The 20955-nt window shown below is 40.7% G+C and overlaps 3 protein-coding genes across 10 annotated transcripts in view; all 3 read left to right on the top strand.

Moving 5' to 3' along the window:
- Positions 1-7320, top strand: part of LOC133466420 (protein tweety homolog 2-like) — a 34924-nt gene extending 27604 nt beyond the window's left edge. For 2 of the 3 annotated variants that reach the window (XM_061750117.1, XM_061750118.1), the window contains 5 exons: positions 261-353; positions 2040-2182; positions 2290-2475; positions 4359-4437; positions 6158-7320. In XM_061750117.1, coding sequence (XP_061606101.1) covers positions 261-353; positions 2040-2182; positions 2290-2475; positions 4359-4437; positions 6158-6238 — 582 coding nt within the window. In that variant the 3' untranslated portion in view covers positions 6239-7320. Of the gene's footprint in view, positions 1-260; positions 354-2039; positions 2183-2289; positions 2476-4358; positions 6035-6157 lie in introns of all 3 variants that reach the window. The other variant, XR_009784933.1, reaches the window with a different exon arrangement.
- A 721-nt stretch (positions 7321-8041) lies between these two features.
- On the top strand, positions 8042-13675 carry LOC133466627 (charged multivesicular body protein 6-like). Its single transcript, XM_061750562.1, has 7 exons — positions 8042-8452; positions 9044-9153; positions 10106-10193; positions 10785-10871; positions 11777-11842; positions 12218-12298; positions 13470-13675. The coding sequence occupies exons 1-7, from the start codon at positions 8387-8389 to the stop codon at positions 13590-13592; spliced, it is 621 nt and encodes a 206-aa protein (XP_061606546.1). The 5' UTR covers positions 8042-8386; the 3' UTR covers positions 13593-13675.
- A 445-nt stretch (positions 13676-14120) lies between these two features.
- baiap2a (BAR/IMD domain containing adaptor protein 2a) overlaps positions 14121-20955 on the top strand; it is a 56951-nt gene continuing 50116 nt past the window's right edge. For 2 of the 6 annotated variants that reach the window (XM_061750557.1, XM_061750560.1), the window contains exon 1: positions 14132-14460. In XM_061750557.1, coding sequence (XP_061606541.1) covers positions 14389-14460 — 72 coding nt within the window. In that variant the 5' untranslated portion in view covers positions 14132-14388. Of the gene's footprint in view, positions 14461-20955 lie in introns of all 6 variants that reach the window. The other 4 variants (XM_061750561.1, XM_061750556.1, XM_061750558.1 and 1 more) reach the window with 4 other exon arrangements.

Consider the following 20955-nt stretch of genomic DNA (forward strand, 5'->3'; position numbering starts at 1 on the left):
CATTGTAGGTGCTAAATTATTCAAATTTACATCACATTAAGGTAGAAACGCCCAATATTGCAGTATAAAGGAGGCAAATGTAAAATGGATTACGTGTCTATTTTGCCCATTTAGGCAGATGCAATTCTGAGTCTGCCCAGTTAGTAGACCAGCGTCCACATCTGTTTTTGTGCGTGCAAACCATGAGTAAATCAGGCCTTAAGACTTCTGTGCACTACAATACTGTAGTCTCTGACCTTTCCCCACCATGTTTCACACAGAGAGACCTTTTAGGCATCCAGCGCCTGTTGAACACCAGCGAGTTTAATCTGCACCAGTTGACGGCCTTGCTCGATTGTCGCGGGCTGCACAAGGTGAGTTTTTTTGGGGGGATCCTGCCCCTTTAGTGGTGCCTTCAAAGCTGCCAAAGCGCCGCAAATGCCACCTTTCAAGTTCGCTTCTAAATCGGGGTACACACATACCGATTTCTAAAATGTGAGCGACTCCGCATGATCGCCCTTGTATGCTTTCTGCTCTCGTCGCATGTGGTGTACAGTGAATCCCCGCTTATTCCTGGTTTGATACTCACGAAATTGCTTATTCACATTTTTGTCTGTATAAACTATCCTCAGCAATTTGCTGAAAAGCTTGCCGATTTGCAGTTATGTGCTCTTTCTATAACACAGTAAGATGCCAAAAGATGGCGCCGAAGCCCTGGCTAATAGAAAAGTATTAATTTTTGTTAAGAAAATATGTTGAAGACATCTATCTGTTCTAAGATCTGTTTATGATTGTCCGTTACTTGCTTTTTTTCGCTATTTATCACTCTGATAAACTCATAACCATACGCATATCACCAACAATACTGAGGCCTCGGTGTTGACCACACAGATCAGGATTTGCAATTGTAAATATTGAACATTTACAATTGTGGGCCCCAGCCGCTTTCCAAACAGACTGGTGAGAAGAAATCATTTGTAACACATTTCCCACCGCTGGATAATCTTTCAGAGACAATCGGGCCTTTGCTGACTTTGATCAGAACAGAGGAACAACTCTCAAATTCGGCCCAATGATCAGTCTTGTGTGTACCCCACTTTACTGCTTCTAATGTGAATCCACTGACTTCAACCAACTTCCGGTGTGTATTCTTCTTTAAAAAAACAAAAACCCTCAGGATAATCTCTCATTGACATCCGATAAGCAGGCCTTTTCTGACTTTGATCGGAAGGAGCGTAATGCTCATATTCAGCCTGATTATTGGTGTGTGTGCACCAAGAGCAAATTAACTGCTCCCCTAATAACAGGTCCCTCGTTATATCCTGTAATAGTGTTCACTCGTCTATGTGAACTCTGCAAACTACACATTACCAGTGTAATTGTCTCATTTCGAATCTCTCATTGCACTCTAATATCTTCAAAATTATTGCATTTAATGTTTTTTGCCTGATAGCAAACAAACTGCAATAGAACGTAAATAGTTTTGCGTGTGCTTTATGGCCCTTCTCAGACCTCGGTCCTAATTCGGCCTGATTTTTTATCGTTTCAAACACGGAGCCCATTAGGACTGATTAGATTTTTTTTTTTTAACCACTTTAAGATAAACCCTTTCTTACATGTCCTATCTGATCGCAGTCTTATCTTACACTATGGCTGGATTTACACTACATGGTTCAAGTGACACAATTCAGATTTTTTTGCTCTCAAGCGGCACAATAAATAGGAAAAAAAAAAACATGGAATCAGATATCGGATGAGCTCGGAATCAGGCTTCTTCCAAATGTGGATAAAATTCCGATACGTTTTGGAAATGTGCCAATGCGAGTGTGTAGATCAGATGTAAACGTGAGCGTGACGTCATCGAAATACACTGATTAGTGACGTATAGACCTGCGTCTGCCCAAACAAAAAAACCACATGAACTGGTGACCAACTTGTTGATTTTCTGCAGCTTTGAAGTGTAATTACATGTCAGTTGTTCTGCTTGAAGCGTCTACTCCAGCCTTACTTCTTGAAGAAGTCAAGCAATAGATCACATTTGTGTTTGTTTGATGGCGCAGGACTACCTGGATGCCCTCATGGGCGTGTGCTACGACGGCGTCGAAGGCCTCCTCTACCTGGTTTTGTTCTCGCTAGTGGCGGCGTGCGCACTCTCCGCCATGCTGTGTGCTATTTTCAGACTGTGGACGCTAATGGGAAGCAGGTCAGCAGCACGAGGCAGCTACCCGCCACCCCGCTCGCACCCTTTATCTCATTACCTCGCCATATACTTCAGCAAAGTGCTGACCTATGTGCTCCCTCTCTGCATAGAGACAAAGAGTACGACGATATAGACGAGGATGACCCGTTCAACCCTCAAGCGCGACGCATGTCCTACAACCAGAGGAGATCCAACATTCACAGCTTCTGCAGCTACACCAGCAGCGTTGGCAGTCAGGCCAGCATCCATCCTCCACCTCAGGCGGCCGCCAGTGTGCTGCCCGCCCCCGAATACATGTACGAGCAACACGTGACGCCAGCATACGACACAAAAAGTGTCGGGATGATTTTCAAATCAAGTTTTCCCTTTGGAAATCATAAAAATTCTGTGACTCGCCGTTTGTTGCTGGGGATATGTTCCACACCCACCCGCAATTTGGCAGAAACTTCGTATGTCCAAATAAGGTGGATTTCATATCTTTTTTTCACAAATCAATACTATTCGTCTTTCTCCACATCATCTGTGGTGTTTACACCTCATTAACCAATTTAAAGTGTTGCAAATAGCCTGGGAACAAATCTATTAACTTTCTTTGATACTCAGGAAGAGCTGGAGCTCTTCTTCACTCTGCGGGAGCCGTGTGGCATTATGTCGCCTCAAGATTGAACGTCTGAATGTTTTTTAATGTTAACGTGCGAAAAATTGTTAGGTTAGATCTGCATTTAAGACTGTTAAAAAATGATGGCTGTCATGCTTCGGTGCAGAAGGAACTGGTTAGCCTTGAAGGTAAGTGAATCGTTGTATTTATTGCATCTTTGAAAAGCAGTTGGGGAAGATGACGTAACCAGTCGTTTGCTTTTTGGAAGTATTAACAGAATTAAACGTCGTATATTTAAATGCTAAAATGTTCAACCAAACCATATACTGTACATAATTTTGACCAACAAAAGAAATTAGAAACCTTCAAACAACTACTACTTTGACACGGAACAGCCTGTATACTTACTGTGACTTGCCTGTATACTGTAAATACCCATTAAAAAAAAACAATCGCTTAGCGATTCGAACCCAGAACCTCAGAAATGCAAGGCAGACATGGTAACCACTATCAACCTTCGCAGTGTTCTCCAATACCATTTAAATTAAACAATTGTAACTAGCATTCATACAAGCATTATTATTACAGGTACACAAGAAAAAACTTTTCATTTTGAGAACAAGTACCGTAATTTCTCGTGTATAATGCACATTTGTCCCCCCAAAAAATTGTCAACAGTCAATAATGCGCATTATACATAGGTATAGAGGAAAATGGGGGGGGGGAACTTTCGCATTTTATAAATGTATGCCGCCATCTAGAGGTTATGAAAAAGGTGTCGCCTACATTTTCATTCCAATATGACAGGGGTACGTACGTATGACTGCATATGCTGTATGTACAGTTGTGCTCATAAATTTACATAACCTGGCAGAATTTGTGAAATATTGTTTTTTTTTTAAATATGACTGAACAACAACCATTATTCATTTCTTTGCCTAGCCCTTCATGTTTTCTTTAAAGAATTGTACCCATCTTACAAATTCTGACTGGGTAATCAAACATGAGCACAACTGTGTTTTCTCATTTACTAAATAAAAGTAAGGCTGTAAATTTCAAAATAAGAGCAAGTAAATAAAAAAGTATTACATGTTCAAATAAAGTGCTTAACTTCAGAATAATTCTTTGAAAAAATACTTTGTTTTGATCATATGGGTAGAAGCAAAATCATGCATTGTAAAAATGCATTATACATAGGGGCTTTTTAGGGTTTTCCAGAATTTTGAGGTCAACTTTGGGGGGTGCGCATTATACATGGGTGCGCATTATACACGAGAAATTACGGTACATGATAAAAATGCAGTAGGAAGCTGAAGTACTCGAAGAAAACTATTTCTACATACATTTGCAATTTTCAGCGTGGGATAGCCATATGTGTTTCTTTGTAATTGCGCTACTAGTGAGCTTGATCTTAAACAGAAAAATAGAGGTGGTCCCAAAGCTGAGCCCTGAGGTACACCTCTTTGTGGAATTAATAACTGCAGTAGAGCACTTTTTTATTTATTTTATTTATTTATTTTTTATTTTTTTGCTATTTCATTTCTAAATATGTCCCTATCTTTCTTCCTTGTTGCCTCCCAGGAATCAGTCCATGCTGTTTGGCGGGAGCCCGCGATACGAAAACGTGCCATTGATAGGCAGAGGATCCCCGCCCCCGTCGGTGCGTTGGCCCTACATGGCCCTGGTGTCCCAAGTCTGACCACCACAACCCCCACTCAGCTCACACACACAGCAAAAACACCCTCCAGCACCTGCACTCACTCAACCTCATTTTGGCCACAACAAATAAAACTTGAGTAACTGCAAGTGGTGGAAGACTGCCCTCTGGTGGCCTAACGACTGAGCCATCATTTCCACCGGGGAATTAAATTGCCTCTTAATAAGACAAATGCATCAAATGTGTAAAACAACCTCCAGTGAGCACGCAAGACTGCATTGTTACCTCGCTCGCTCGTATGTAATAATAGAAATGTTAATCCCAAAGCTGATAGTCAATAAGTGAGTCATGTGTCCCCGGAGCGGCGGCTAAATAATTGATAACGCTGGTAAATCCACACTTTTTCTCCTTTAAAGTGCCCTCTCTCTTTTATAATGAGGCTTCTGTCGGACGGCGGGACCGCATTACTACATTCACAGAATTTAAATGACTTGGAAAAGGCAGACAATGTGGCCCGCTGTTTAAAAATGTACACTCTCTGTCTCTGTGAGATACATTTCAACGCAGCCATTAAAGGCAGCTCATACAAGAATAATGGGCCTTATCACGGAATATCAATGCGGCGTATTGTAAGCGTCGCAAAATGCTATTTGCATAATTCTGCCCCATATTGCCTCATTGCAACACGAGTCCAAGTCTTAGAAACGGCTTCAGGATGATGCAGTGCACTTCTTAAACCGCAATAGTAAGCATATTGTTAAATTAATATCTCAAAATTGGGCATTATTATCCTTTTTTAAAGGCAGAATGTTTAATACGGTTCTTAAAAATAATAATGTATTAAAAATGAACAAACTGTAATAAAAAATGAGCATGAAAAATAATAAAGTCAACATGAAAATAAGCTAAGATGTTAATTTAGATTTAATTTTATTTGTTTAAATAGTCAAACAAAAATGCAATATTTTTCAAATGTAATACGTCATAAAAGTATTGAAGCAAACATGAAAACAATTTGAGATGTTAAAAAATGTAAAATAAAATAATCATGTTTCTAAAATAATAATAATAATCAAACGTGAATTTTTTTTATCTTGTGACCACAAATCTCCTATTGAATCTCATGCGATTGTGTGACTGTTCCAAGTGTTGTGGCCAGTACATTCAATTATGAATTAGTCAAACATGCTGTCAACTCATGCTGACCTTAATGTTATAATAACCTGATGACTTTGTCAAACAACTTTTATGGAACATAAACATCATCACAAACACAAATCATGCATATTGTTTCTCTACTCTATTTATGTATATATCGTATTTATGTATTTCAATATTGTAGTTGCCTGCTTATGCTGTCATAGAAGAACGCCGAATATGAACATGTGCATGAGACTAACCGCTTTGTTTGTTTTTCTATCATTTAACTCAGACTTTTAAAAACTACGTCTTTTTTTATTTATGATTTTTTTGAATTGAATGAATGTCCTCCACTGTCTGGACACTTTTCACCCTTTTTTTGCTTGATGCGTTGCTGTGCCAAGTGCTTGCTCCTCCCCTAACATGCATGCGCCGCTAAAAGCTTCAGCACACTCGCAATGTGAGTACAGTACAACCCCCAAAAAAACATCAAAATGGCCACATACAAGTGAAAAATGTAGTAAAATCCAACATAGCCTGAGATTGAAGTCTAACGTGTGTTTTCCCATGTTTCTCCCCGCAGTACTCGGCCGGTATGAGTGCCACGTATTTGTCGATGACTGAAGCCCAGATCAGACACTTTGGCACAGACTTCCAGGCGTAGCCCGCGCACCGACTACACAAACGTGAAGAACTGTCTTCATGCGTCCGTCCTGTTTCCTCAGCCTGAACTCTGCTGGCTACGTGAGGCGTCTACCTCAGTAACACACGCGCGCACACACACACACGTTCAGTCTGTGTGTGTGTGTGTTCCCTTGGCTGTGTTGTATGAAGATGCTGTTTTGTGAGGCAAGCTAAACCTCGTGTTTGTTTTTTTAGCTTTTTTTTAGTCCTATAAACCAGTAGCCTGCATGGGTTTGATTGAACACTTAGTTAAATGTGTAGCCTGAATAGAATTTTTGCCACATCTCTTCACCATGGAGTTACTCGAACTCCGTATAAGACCGAGCGGGCCATAACATTAGGTACACCTGCACGTCTAACCTGATTGCTGTATCGAGAGGGGGGGGGGGGGGGAGTGGACAAGTCTATTGTTATGACCTATTTGCAGCTAGTACATGTATTTCCACATTGCTAGTTCCCACAGTAATTACTTTTGATTCAAAATAATCAATATATTAAGCCTTAACTATATAAAATATAATTAAAATGATGACTTATGGGCTTAATAATCAATTAGTTGATTGTTGATTGTTAATAATTCTGGCTCATGTGTGGATTTTGAAATAAGATCTGAACCCAGAACCTCTCACACGTGAGTGCGGTGGATTTGTTCACAATTTGTACTGGATTAGAATACTCTTAAGGCAGCAGGGTGGGAAACTGAAGTTTACAACATTCAGAGAAAAACTCCCATTCTTTTGAAACAGCTCTTTTTTTTGGATGACATCATATTGTGCTGAAGGAAGAACATGTATGAATGAATCTATGATCAGAATTATGAGGTGTTCAAAGACCTCTTCAGAAATGGTTTTATTTTGCATGTGCAATATTTGGCTGGACTAAAAAAAGCACGGCAGAACAGGTCGGACTGTCATTGTGTTAGTCGCATTCCATCTTTGAACTGCAGAGCACAATCACTTGTTGACTTATAATTATGCAGAAATTGTGTGTTTTCTCATGAGAACATGTCCAGCAATGTTTAATGCCTTTTTATTGTATCAACTAAACTGTTTGTCAACCTTGTGTGATATTTATTGTGTCATTTATATCTGATATTATCACATTTATGCCAATGACAAGGAATATGTGAATATGTTACTCGGGGTCGTTGGTTTACAATGGATTTGTACATACGTTGGAAAGCGCTGTAGTCTATGACTGACCTACTCCAACGCAGTGGTGAAGTTATACAGTACATATTTTTCAAAAAAAAAACTTGTAAGACATAAATACAAAATAAAAGTGTTTATCTATGAATCAATCATTGGTAAGTTGGCACCCTATTTTTGGGTCTGCTCACCATGCATACCTCCACCCTCACTCTCCGTTCCAGCAGTTTTATTAACCTCTTAATTCCCAAAGTCTGCGCTACCTTTGGTTGATCTTTTCAATTTTCTGCCCCAAAAGACTAGAACAAATAATAAAACTCACCTCATTCATCCCAATATCATCCTTTTAAAAGGTAGTGAGCGATATTGCACCTGTTTAGAATGTAAAGTAATATATTAAAAATGTCCCACTGCAGTTTGTGTTAGCTTTGTTTTGCTCTCGTGTCTGCTGCCAGGCCGGCATTGCAAAGTATATTCTTTTTTCAACTGCCTTACTTGGATAAATAAAGGTCAAATAAATAAAATAAAACAATCTAATGAAAAACAGGAAGGACAGCGGTAACTGAGCGTGCCTACTTGTGCCGGCCGTCCTTCATAACGTCGAAATGTTTAGGTTGTGGTGGCTGTCCAGGGTCCTGTTTGTCTGAATTTATATCATCTGAAAATTTAAAAAAGGAAGTTTTCGAAGGAATCCAATTAAAATAATATAATTCATAGTACTCATCTTACAATTATGTGTATGATGTATATGGTGACTGTTACGTGTAAGGTACCGTATTTTTACTTATTACTTATTTCGCATTGACTGTTTTTCGGCCTTCGTCACTTGCCGTAGGACGCAAAGCAACAATCCAGCCGACAGCTAGCTAGCCAGCCACCTAGCCGGGCGAAGACCGCGTTTTATCATGACCAAATACCTCGAAACGAGTCACATTTTGTCCACCGAGGAGGAAACAATGTGGCCGGGATGTGTCTAAAGAATGGGAAACGTGTTTGGGGGAAAGAGTCGACCCTCGCGCGTGACGGAACAAGACAAAGCCGTCTTGGTGAGCTCATAGCGGGCGGAAAGCCGATTAGTACACTACAGTGTCGTTAGCAATAGCAACATTTAGCATCATAAAGACAATTGGAGTATTTCTTCTTGTCCTATACACGTACGTAATAGTATAACATGCTAGTGTGTTTATATAGATAAGAGTACAGCATGTGTGTGAAATGAAATTCTAGTGAGTCACATTCAGTTAGTATAGAATTGTATCAAATACTGTACCAGTACTGTACATACTGTACAGTGGATATATGAAAAGTCTACACACCCCTGTTCAAATGCCGGGTACACCCTCCTATGACTGAAGATGTGGTTGGATTCAGAATTAACCAATCGCGTTCCAATGGAAGTCAGCACAAAGCTGCCATCATATGAAGTGCCTCAGATTAACCCCAAGTAGAGTTCAGATGTTCTAAGATAGTTTTGTAGTTACATCTCACCACATATTCCGCTGAAATTATGTCTCCCTCTTTTGTAATTATATATATATATATTGTTTTAAATATTACCAAAACCTGACATTTGAACAAGGGTGTGTAGACTTTTTATATGCAGTGCGTATGTAGTTTGTCGGGTTTTCCCCTGGTAGCAATTGAAGCAGCAGAGAGACAAACTAAAGCAGTACCAAAAGAGGATCACCCTCCAGCTGGACAAAGAGAGACTGCTGGCCAAGCAGCTGCTAAAGGATGGCAGAAAAGAGTAAATATGAATTATCCATATTGATCTTTCTTCATTTATTGTAGTGCAGGAATTATGTAAGAACTCTTCATTTGACGAATTGTATTGTTTGTGTTGGTAGTAAAACATCAAATTCTAATATTATTCGTGTATTACAGCTTTTCCCCCCCTAGATAACATGAGTCATTCAAACATTTTAAGTCAGTCAATTTTGACTTTAGAAAAATTTCATTACATTTTTTTTCTCAATGGTAACAAACAACAACAAAAAATCTAGTAACATTTTGTCATGGCTTAATTCTATGACCTTTTTTTTGTGAAATGATTACTTTATTTCCCGTTATATTCAACGTTTTACTTATACTAAAGTGTAAGTAGAGAATACTTGGTGCCGGTATACTGTATGTTCATGTTCGTAATATAACTACTTGGGTTTTGTAGCACAATCCTTTTATTCCTGTAATGACTTTTTTTTCCTATTATTCTTGTTTAATTTTTCTTGAAATATGATGTCATTATTTGCAAAACTTTCAACTTTTTTCCCTTAAAGTTAATCGTAAAATTATGTATTTTTTAATTTTGCAACTTTGAACATGTGATAATTCTTTATCCGGATTGTATTAAGACTTGTTATTGATTAAATGACGACTTTGTTCTTGTAACAGTGACTTTTTATCATTAGGTTTTCTCGACTATCCTTGTAACATTTCAGTTTTTTTGTTTGTTTTTTTTGGTTTTTTTTAATAACGCTTTTCACATAACGTGAATTTTCATTTAATATTTTTTCTATTAAAATTCTGTTTTATTTGGAGTACAATTCCGACTTCTTTTGATATGATATTAATAACTATTTCGTCTTCCCGTGTGGCCCTGATGCTTCTCCTCCTCACTGCAGCTGTGGCATATTTTCCAAACTGTACAATGCGTAGACACATTTTTCCCGTGTATTTTTTTATTTTTTATTTTTTTGCAGAAAGGCTCTGCTGCTCCTTAAGAAGAAGCGCTATCAGGATCAGCTGCTAGACAAGACTGAAAATCAGATCTCAAACCTTGAGCGAATGGTACGACTTCCTAGCGAAACGCGAAAAATGTCAACATTTCAAGCAACACGAAAGCACAGTGGCGCCTTGACTTACGAGTTTATTTCGTTCCGTGACCAGGCTCAGAACTCAAAACACTCGGATCTCAAATTGAAATGATTTGAAATGCCATTGTGTTCCGAGCACCCCAAAACACTTTTTTTTTTTTCATAACCTGTTTTTTTAACAAGAAAAATAGCACGATATGTTAGCATTAAGCTAGCGGACTTTCTTCACACATAGTTTATGTGGTTTGATTAAATACACAACAAGTCATTGTCTTTATGTGTAATTTTCTAATAAACTTAAACTTGGAATGACAATAAACGGCTTAAAGCGAGCACACTTGGTCTCTCTTTTTCAAGAATTGTCCAGTGTCTGCTAATCTTCTGCGCCATCTGCTCGTAACTTGAAAGACCAAAAAATTGTCAATTAAAAAATTGCCAACCGACGACTTGTATCGAAAAACCCGTAGGATGGGTCACTCATAAGTGGAGGTACCACTGTACTGGATTAAAGACAACTGAAGCATTTAATGGATTTCTTAGTTTGATAAGTGTCGTTTGTCGGCAGGTCCAAGATATCGAGTTCATGCAAATTGAGATGAAAGTCATCGACGGCTTGAAAGCAGGCAACGACTGTCTGAAGCGGATGCACCAGGTCCGCCTTTCTTCCTTGGAAAATGACGCCTCCTTTAATTTCTTATGATTATTAATGAGTCCAAGATGATGTTTGTGTTGGCTCACCGTGTTGGAAGATTAAAGGATTTCTTAATCCTTATGAGCTGCACATGCTTAGATGCATACGCAAAGCTCACACACACGCCTTCACCCTTGTAGAAATGACAGCTCACCCAGAATATACAAGAACAAACTTTTTCACATAATATAACTTTTTTTTGCAATTAAAATTCTGCCTTTTTTCTTTTTTTGGGGGTGGGGTGGATTCAGACTTCCCCATTATATTACCACTTTTTCATGTGACATTTCATTTAATGTCATCATACTTTTTTTTCATCATACATTTTTTTCCTCAAAATATTACTACTTTTTTGTTGCATTACATGAGGATTTTTGAAATAATATTTTTTTACAATTACAATTCATTTTGAAGGTAATGTTTCTTTTTTCTGGACTTTTTTCTACATCATATGATTTTTTTTTTCATTTAAAATCAGTCTTGCTTTTTGGAGTAAAATTTGAACTTTGCTCATATTGTTGCGACTTTCGGCTTTTCCCATCACAGGTCGCCACAGTGAGTCGCTGGCACGATTTGCTTGGCATTTTTTTACGCCGGGTGCCCTTCCTAACGCATGAAACTTTCCTCATTATATTACCACTTTTTCTTTAGAATAATACAACTTCCCCCCCCACATATGACCTTCATGGATCATTGTTTCAATAAAAATGTAAACATCCCTCATAATAATTGATACAACTTTTTTTCTGGTAATTTTCCAACTTTATTTTGGAATAACAGGACGTTAAAAAAAATTCAATTAGAATTCAGCCCCTTTTAGAGTCAAAAGTCATTCATTGTTATTGCTATATCCTTGTTTGTGGCAGATGATGTCAATAGAAGATGTGGAGAGGATCCTGGACGAGACCCACGAATCGATTGAGTATCAAAAGGTAAACGTTCCTTTGCAACCTCTGCCCCAATTAATTGTCGGGCGCGCCGTCCTCGCCGATAAATAAACTTCTCACGTCAAATAGAAAGAAAAAGATACTCCATTCTGCTTGACCTAGCAGCCGAACAGGACAAAAAATGAAAAATAAATAAAGATTACGACATTTGCGGTCTGATGCTGTTGATGTCTTTACCACAACGTCCAGCAGCTGTAAAGCTGAATTTTACGACGGGGGTAACAGCAGAGACTATCCATTACTCATATATTTATTTATGGTCAGTGAACTGTCATGTATGGTTTTTTTTTTTTAAATGGTTGGATATTATTATTAGTAGTAGTATTATTATCATTATCATGAAACATATGCTTGGTGCAGCAAATCGATGAAATGTTGGCCGGAGCGCTGACGCAGGAGGACGAGGACGCTGTTTTGGCTGAGCTGGAAGCCATTACTCAGGTACAACATTTGGAGAACGCGCTCTAATTATTCGTGGCATGAATTTGTTTACTTCATGTAAATGCAGCATAAATTGTCATCTGTCAACATACAGGATGTAATATTGATATTTGTTCTTCCTCAAAAATATTACAGCTTTAAATCTTGTAACATTATGACGTTGGTCTGGCAATATTACAACATTATTCAATTTTATTCTGTTAACATTATCCTCAATTTTTTTTTCTCATGAACGGAAAAAAATATCTTTTAATATTACAACTTAGTTTTACAATTTATCTTAACATTATGAATTTATCATCTGAAGTAATATATTTTTTTTTTTACCTTTTTGCTCTCATAATATTATGACTTCATTCAGGAAATATTTATTACTTTATTCTCATAATTTTGCATTTTTCCCCATAATCTTGATTCTTGTAAAATCATGACATTTGTCTCACAATATTCTGACTTCATCCTCAAAGCATTATCACTTTTGTCTTGTAATCTTCCGACTACATTCTCGCAACATCCTGTCTTCGTGTTTCTAATTTGTGATTGTTTTCGTAATCTTACTATTTCGGAGAGAATCCAAATAATTGACACCCACCTAAAAGGGGTTTGTAATTACGTATAGTTGCCACAAGATGGCGGCAAATCCCTTATTATAATGGAGAGGATCATAAAGCACCAACGTCACGCAGCTAGCCGGTATCCAATCGTGAACCCATGTGACATTAAAATTATTCAACACAAACAAACCACCTTCACATGAGGCACATCAATAGTATTTGCTAGCATGCTATCCTAAATAACACGCTATCACCAACTGACATCACACATAGACAAACAAATATGTGCACAAGCACTTTACACAAACGGTATTAGGTGTTTAAACTGGTGTTTATCATTTAAAAACAATAATAACTGTTAGGGAATACAGTGCCCGAATGCTCACATGGTAGGATTTGTGAGCGTGTCAAACATAAAACGTGCGTCATTGTAGAAATAACTGTGTTCTCGTGCCATCCAAACGCGGCCTGACAACGTGCCATTATGCCGTCTCCCCTTGACACAACTTTGGTGATTGTCTCTCCGGGAAGACTCGTGCCGCTGAAGCTCATTTGCATATATATATATATATATATATTATTATTTTTTTTTTTAATGTTGTCTTGTCTTGAAACAGGGAGAAGATTTCACACTACCTGAGGTTCCGACAGAACCGCTACCAGTCGTCCCAGAAGCAGCCAGCGCAGAACCGGAAAGAAGACAGAAGAAGGACCTGGACCGAGAGATGTTGCCAGCTTAACATTTTAATAACAATATTTCCATATTTCATCACATGACTCACTTGCTTCTACGGTCATTGAATAATAAAACATCTCATTCTTACTTGTGTGTGTGTGCGAATGAGAGAAAGAGAACTCAATACACCACCAGGTGGCGCGCTTTGCAAAGCTTTTTTCCCCCTGCTCACGCTTACAAACAGGACTTTTTAGGCCTTTGTGGCATTGTTGACTCATAAATCGCTGGGACAATATATACGAACGAAAAAAATAAAGTAATACTTGTGTACTGATATCACTGTAAGTTTACAAAAACGACCCATTCCCGAGTGACAATAGAATAAAACAACCTGTGTTTGTTTCCATTGAACAATAAATCGAGCAGCAAACGTGACTGCATGCGAACAAGATGATGAATGACGGGAGTCAATTGAAAAAAAAAAAAAAAAAACGTGTGGGCGGCCAGCAAACTGGAGGACGAGGATGCGTTCGATGACTGGGGGGAAAAAAAACCTACCGCATTCTATCGAGCCTCTTGTGCATTCGTGAAGAAAATCGTGACTTTAATGTTTAAAACAACGTATCATAATGAAACCGGTGGAGGGGGTGGGGAATGATCGCGTTTGACTTCTTTGTCTGACGTCGAAAGTCGGACGCGCTGCGAAAACCGAGCTTCCGTGAAGGCACCGGCGGGCAGTCAGCTGTCGGTTGAGAAGGAAGGTGAGTTCAGTTGCAGTAGGATTTCGGGGCAGCAACATCGTCTCTCAGCTCCCCTCATCGTTTCTTTACGCGGATACACGTTTGGAGAAAAGATCTTTTATGGTCCTGGCCGAAGATTGCACGATGTCTCGCACCGACGAGGTTCACCGAGTGACGGAAAATGTCTACAAGGTAAGGTGCTGCTGCTGCTGCTAATAAAGTTTGTGCGCTGCGTTTGCCGGTGACACGCGTAAGTTTGTCCGCACAGTACGTTGCGTATTTCACCCCAAATCACCTTTGAATGCTGACTTCGCAGTTTGTTCAATGTTTGACTACTCTGCAATTGATGAATTGATCCATTGCCCCCCCCCCCCCACCCCCCAACAACGCACGCCGTACGTGCACGATCCATTTGCGAATGAAGGCCTATTTTCCCCAATCCACTTAGCCTCTTCCCCACCTGTCCAGCAACAAAGTACAAAGCAGAGCCCCACTGTGGATTTCGGTGCCCCCCCCCCCACAAACTGCACACACCTCACTTATGTGCTCAAATTGGAGACATTCCAGGAGTTCGAGTGAAGGTTGGGCCTCTTTCTGTCCGTCTCTGTCGCAACAAGTAAACACTCCATTTCAAAATGCAAACCTGTTCTGCATAAAAAAATAAATAAATAAATAAAAAGTCTGTGGAAGCCTATCTTGCAATCTGGGGGAAAAAAAAGGGAGTAGAAATGCACACGATGAGACGTTTTTCATTTTTGGGTGCCTAACATGAGTTATATGAACATTATTGGTGCATTATAGGCACATTTGGATGTCAAACGTATGTTTATTTTGGGTGGTTGTGTTCTGCAGCAGTGTAGAGCTGCACTGCATCATTATGAGTGTTGTGCAATATTGGGGTTGCTCAACATAAGAATCAAACTATGGCGACAGGATACTTCCGGGTGGCAGAAAAGTGTTTGGCTCACTGACCTCAACTGAACCTTGTTGCGTTTGGGTTTGCTCCGTCAGCTATAACTCAAAAAGTTCAGGTTTTATTTTGTTGTAACATTTCTGAAGTGACCACCTGGGAACCAAAACTCCATTATCATGTTTGTGGAAGATGACACCTCTTAGGTGTCATATAACATCTTTGGATGTCCTGTCTTTGAGTAGTTTAGCAAAACATAGTGGCTAGCCTGCGAGCTAACGTGAGCTCTATAGCGCGCTATCCGTTTTTTCCTCTGCGAGCAGCAGAAAGGTCAACAATTCAGCCACTCCCTCAATGATCATGTGAACAATTTCACGTTCCACTAGTTTTGAATCGGTTTACCTGTTAAAATGAAAACCGATTGCGCACACGTACGTTGCAATGACGACGCTCAAACGATAATATCGCGCAGCTCTAATTACAAGTCATTATTAAAATGGCTGTATGCGCAGGATATTAATAAGTTGCGAGGAGTTGCTGAGGCCCAAGTAGACGAGCGGTGCTTCCGGCTGTCCTTCGGGGAGCAGACGTGTTTGAGAAAAGAGGTCAGATGAGCCGAGAGTGATGGACCGGTGCCTCTTTTTAGAGGCGTCGGGGGAAATCGAGCCGCTATTTCTGTGCTCGCACGATCGAACGGCCCAAAGCTAACACCCTCCGCCTGTCCGAGACCTTTATGCATCCTATAGCTTCTCGACTATTGTGAGAGTCCAGAGGCTGAAAATTGGAGGAGAATGGTTGCAGACGATGCGTTTAAAACCCGTCTTGCGAGGGGCGAAGGCAGCCCCTGTCGTAGCCTTTGACAGCTGCAGAGATGTGGGAGCTGACCCAGTGCCATCAACGTCTAACTCCGTGACGCCTTGGTGCTATAGTGGCACTTTTCTTTTGTGCTTTAACATTTGACAGGCATGGACCTAACCAACCAATAGTCTACTTTGGGTATTTAGGCTCGTTGATGGACACGATTATCTTCTATGTTTGCGCTTTTCTGCTCAAGCCAACACTGAAGTCAAAGTAGGACTTCAGAACATTCAGTGAGATCCTCCAATCGGATTTCAAAACAACACACAATATTATTTGGCATTTCGTCAATTTTAAATACGATCTTAATGTTTGTTTAGTGCTCTTGATGTAACTAAAAAAGGTCAACAACAAAAGATGCAGCCGTGCAACACACTTATCGATAATTGATTGCATCACCCAATAACAAGCAATCATCAGCCTTACTGTATAATTGGCTGATGCGTTCAAGTGCTCATAAACAAAGAGTTTATTAAATGACTCAACCTGTGTTTTTCAAGTTGTGTATATAAACAATGATCGCTCATGCTGAACACACTGCTGCGTTTATTGTTGTTGTGCTTCGGACAAATGAATCGCAGTTTCGGGCGGCCTTAACATGCCTGCAAAAAAATGACCCCAAACTCACTCGGCAGCGCCAGCTGTGAAGTTTGGGGGCGAGGGAGGGGAAATTAGCACTGGACACCAGTTTCAACTGTGTTGTGGAAATTGGCCAATTTAATTGCTCCCAATTGTTATTTTTTTTTTTAATCATTAATTTACTACAAATAATATTATTATTAAAAAGAAGCCCCTTAGTGGAATCTCTGCTTACAAATGTATTTTTTTTTCGGACACTTTCACTTGTACGTTCTCTCACACAGCTCAAACGTCATCCGCTCCGTGTGTCACGTATTTCCGGTATATTTATTTTTCCGTAAATCGCCCTACAGTATGACTCCCATGAACGTGAAACAAGAAGAAGAAACCCCGGAAAGGGTGCGTGGCGTCCACTGAGCGCTCGCTGATTAAATAAGTTCTTCTCGCTACCTGTTGTACGAGTCGTGTTTAAAGGCACAGCACAGTAATGTACTACTTAAAGTTTAACTACACACAGATAATGTTTTTTTTTCTTCTTCACATTCACTTTTGTTATGCTTTTCTGTTTAAACTTTACAATATAGTGCTATTTTTCTGTATTAAGAACGTGACAAAAAATTGTGTTGGGGTCACCGGGGGAAACGGATTAAAGGCCTTTGCATTCATTTCAACGGGGAAAGTTGAGTCGAGAAACAAGTGATGAGTTACGAGCATGATCACGTAAAGAACTCCACTCTTAAGGTGACATAAAGTCACATTTTGGTTTGGTGGTGTGCAGTGAGATATTTTTGAATACTTTATGAAATATATGCCTTGGCTCAATCAAGTTTGGGAGAAACGCAGTCCGAGACGTTTGGGCCGTAACGGCTTTTTAGCCAGTCGGACAACTGAAGGAAGTCATCGACCCAAGAAAAACAAAATCAACGTGTGGGTTGAGTGCGGGTAAAAAAAATATTTTTTTTTTAAAAGTGACCACTTCGACGTACATGCAGAAGGAAAAAAGAAATGCTTTGCAGTGGTTCCCCAAACCAAAACCAAATATAAGTTGTTAAAAATAGAGCCGACCACGAGACTTTGCGTGTGTGCCTTTTCCACCAGCTGGCTTCCGGTTTGGCGTCTAGAAGAAACGCAAGCCTCTTAACGTGCTCGCGGATGAAGTCTGAGCGCTTGACCTGAGCAGATTAATCAGGCCGAACGAGGAGAAGAATAGGATTGCGCGGCCACAATGCGGCCTTGCCTTCGCTCCTCGGGTTAGCCAGCGCAGGTATTCAAACACACCCAGGCAGGTAAGCCAATATCGAGGCGTGTCCCGTCTCCGAGCGGCCCTCGGGACAACGCTCGTTTTTTTTTTTTTTCCCCCATGCGGCCACTCCCATTGTCAACACAGCCTGCGACGCCGAACACCATGCCAGTTTTGTTACGGAAGGAGAACAGACGCATGCGGGGCGCTAACGAGCAGTGATAGGCATGGGATACTCTCAATGCTTAATTACTTTTGCCCTCTAAAGGTTTGAAAAGTGTCTCATTGTTCAGTTGGACGGGAGGCAGCCGGCCGGAAGAAATTCTACAAGATGCAATCGGAAGGTTGCCACAAAACGTCTTTGCTAGCATCGGGGTTAGGCGTGGAAAATGGCCAGTAAATTTGGGAAATAAGCATCATTATGAACAGGTTTTTGGTTTTCTTTGGAATTACAAGTTTTGTTCATTCCCGGGGAACATTTCCAACTGACGAGCTGCACAACTCACAGTTTCTTTTTCCGGTCGGTTTGATTTAGCTTTCAAACTCGTTGCATGTTTCCTGCACAATATTGGAAGACGATTAGCGTTGTAGTAGACTTTTAATCCGTGTTTATGTTCCGTTTTGCCATAATTATGTTTTTCATTTACCGGTGGTTTTAAAGTCAGCTGAGAAATTCTGAGAAATAGCTCGTTTTTAGGGGCCACCAGTAAACCAGCCCTCATCCCGCCCACTAAACTGCTGAGCCAATGGCGTGTTCATCTTTTGTTACCATGACAACCGGGGGCGGAGCCTCAGCTTCAAAGGCTGGATCTCCCCAGCTTGGTTCTATAGCCCAAAATGTTTTTTTTTGTTTTTTTTTTAAAGCAAGCGTAAAGACGACAATCAAAGCATTTTAACTTGTGGAGGCAGGACTTCATCCACTATACTGTGTGTATGTGGCACATGGACACAGTTGCGTAACCAATGAACAGAGGTACAGAATGTTCACGGACACATCTTCAGTGAACAACATTTACCCTGCACAGACTCGCTTATTTGAATAAAATATATTCCGAAGTCCAATTGTTCCTTTTGTTCCCCCTTTTCTAATTCCATACGATCAGCAGGCGCCTCCCTCCAAAACAAACAAACAAACAAACAAAACAAACAAAACAAATCCCTCGTAGCAAAACCCAAGCCAGCGCTTTATTAGGGAGTAGTATGTGCCTTCCATAGCGGGTTCCTCCTGTCAGTTCAAGTCCCGTCGGCGTGTCGCGATGACTGGAGGAAGGAGGACTCTGCGGCTTCGCTAGCAGATCATGTGGGAGACGGGAACAGGTGGTCTCTTAGCAACAAGGCGCCATTATTCTTAACGCGTGTTCGTGTCGAGCGGCTCGAACGCCGAATCCTCTCAAACGTTTTTTTTTTTTTTTTTTTGTCAGCTCTGGACACTCTTAATAGCGAGCGCTGGAAGTCGGCGATGTAATTGGTTTAGTGCATGCCCGCTTTTGCTTGTTTGTGATGCCTTTTAAAGCCCGAACGCGGAAGGTCTGGGAAATGATTCCCAATAAATGATTTTGTCATTTTAAGAAAGTGCCATACACGCAGGGACTGGTGCATCAATTAAAAGTTCCGATATGATTATGACATTACACAAATCTGCAAGCTGCATTTCAAACCCTCGTGACTTTTATCTCATGTAGAGTTACCGAGATCGAAATCAAAAGCAGACCTCCATTTATGATGAATTTAGTCAGAGTATGAGTTTACGAGGTCTACAAGTCTTACCCTTAAAGATGGGTGGAGTGTACAGTTTTCAATCTGCGAGCAAGATTTGAATGTAGACTCACGTCACTCCCAGCCCCGCCCCCTCACTCCGCCCAAAGACACGCCCCCAGCTCACCGCACACCAAGGCTACTAATTTGCTAGCATGTCTTATTCACGATGGAGTATTTGCCAAACAAGATATGCTAATGGTTTGATGTATCTTTTTGGAATGTGCAATCAATTCAAAATATAAGAGGGGTGATCAACTTACCTGTCGACCCAAAGTAAAAGCCAGTATATATATATATTTCTTATTTTGATTAAACAAAAAGGACAGAAGTTTGAGAATTTGGACAATTTCATGATAAACAAGTTCTTGAAGCAATAGTGATTATCAAATTGTTGTCAATTAATTCCAAAATGGATTAGTTGTTGATTAATTGTTGCACCTCTTGTTGAAATGTTTCAAAAAAACCCACAATAATTTCCATAGCATGAAAGCACATGACAGTTCTGTTTAATTGGCGTTAAGGACTGTAAGCTAGTCTTTGGCAAAATGTCTCTTCTGTTAAGGGTCTCTGGAGCCAAATGCTGGTGAAGCCATTTGAGAGATTCTGGAGTCCTCCGGCCGGGCTCGGGACATTGACGCCATCCGTCACTTTATTGAGCTCGCACGGCATCATCAGGGCCTCGCGGAGCACTTAATGGAGTTGAAAATGGCTGCGGAGCATCTGCCTGCCGGTGTCGAGTGTTCGGGCAAGTCGGTGCCCGCTGTTGTCTGGGGGCGGGGGGCACGAAACGACCGCATTATGCGCCGCGGGAACTTGTCCTCAACGCCTGGCGGAGGAGCACATTTGTTCTCGATGTAGAGCGAGGAGGACTGCTGCGCCGCACGCCCACCTCCTCTGCACGGCCGGGGGCGGACGCTTTACAGACATTATTATTATTATTTTTTTTTTTTTAATTTTTTTTTAAAAATATTTTTCTTTCTTTTTTACCCATCTCTGCTCGTTCAAGGACAGACGCCGCGCTTGTATACGCTCGCTCACTTTTTTATGAGCTTGATGGCTTTTTACCTCGCTTCTCTTCCTCTGCCCCCCCCCACCCCCCTTCATCGCTTCTTATAGACCGTGAGGGGGAGGATGAGAGGAGGAGGCGTTGAAAGAGAGCGAGCGAGCGAGAGGTGGAGGCAGGGAGGAGGGTAGATGGCGAAAACTCGGCATCCTTGTCGAAATAGCCTCTAATTACTGGGGCGGAGGCTGAGGCTGTAATTACGCGGCAGCGCACGGTGGCTTCACATTGCTGCGGTTGGCCGTCGCTATATTTTGCCCGCTTCGGCCACCAGCCGTCATC

This window comes from Phyllopteryx taeniolatus, chromosome 16 (genome assembly GCF_024500385.1).
Source record: "Phyllopteryx taeniolatus isolate TA_2022b chromosome 16, UOR_Ptae_1.2, whole genome shotgun sequence".
NCBI lineage: Eukaryota > Metazoa > Chordata > Actinopteri > Syngnathiformes > Syngnathidae > Phyllopteryx > Phyllopteryx taeniolatus.

Excerpts from the sequence above, each read along its gene's own strand:
- LOC133466627 (XM_061750562.1), top strand. The coding sequence starts at position 8,387 with ATGGGAAACGTGTTTGGGGGAAAGAGTCGACCCTCGCGCGTGACGGAA. Across the intron at positions 10,194-10,784 it reads TCTCAAACCTTGAGCGAATG|GTCCAAGATATCGAGTTCAT; the intron begins GTACGACTTCCT and ends GTTTGTCGGCAG. Across the intron at positions 12,299-13,469 it reads AGCTGGAAGCCATTACTCAG|GGAGAAGATTTCACACTACC; the intron begins GTACAACATTTG and ends GTCTTGAAACAG.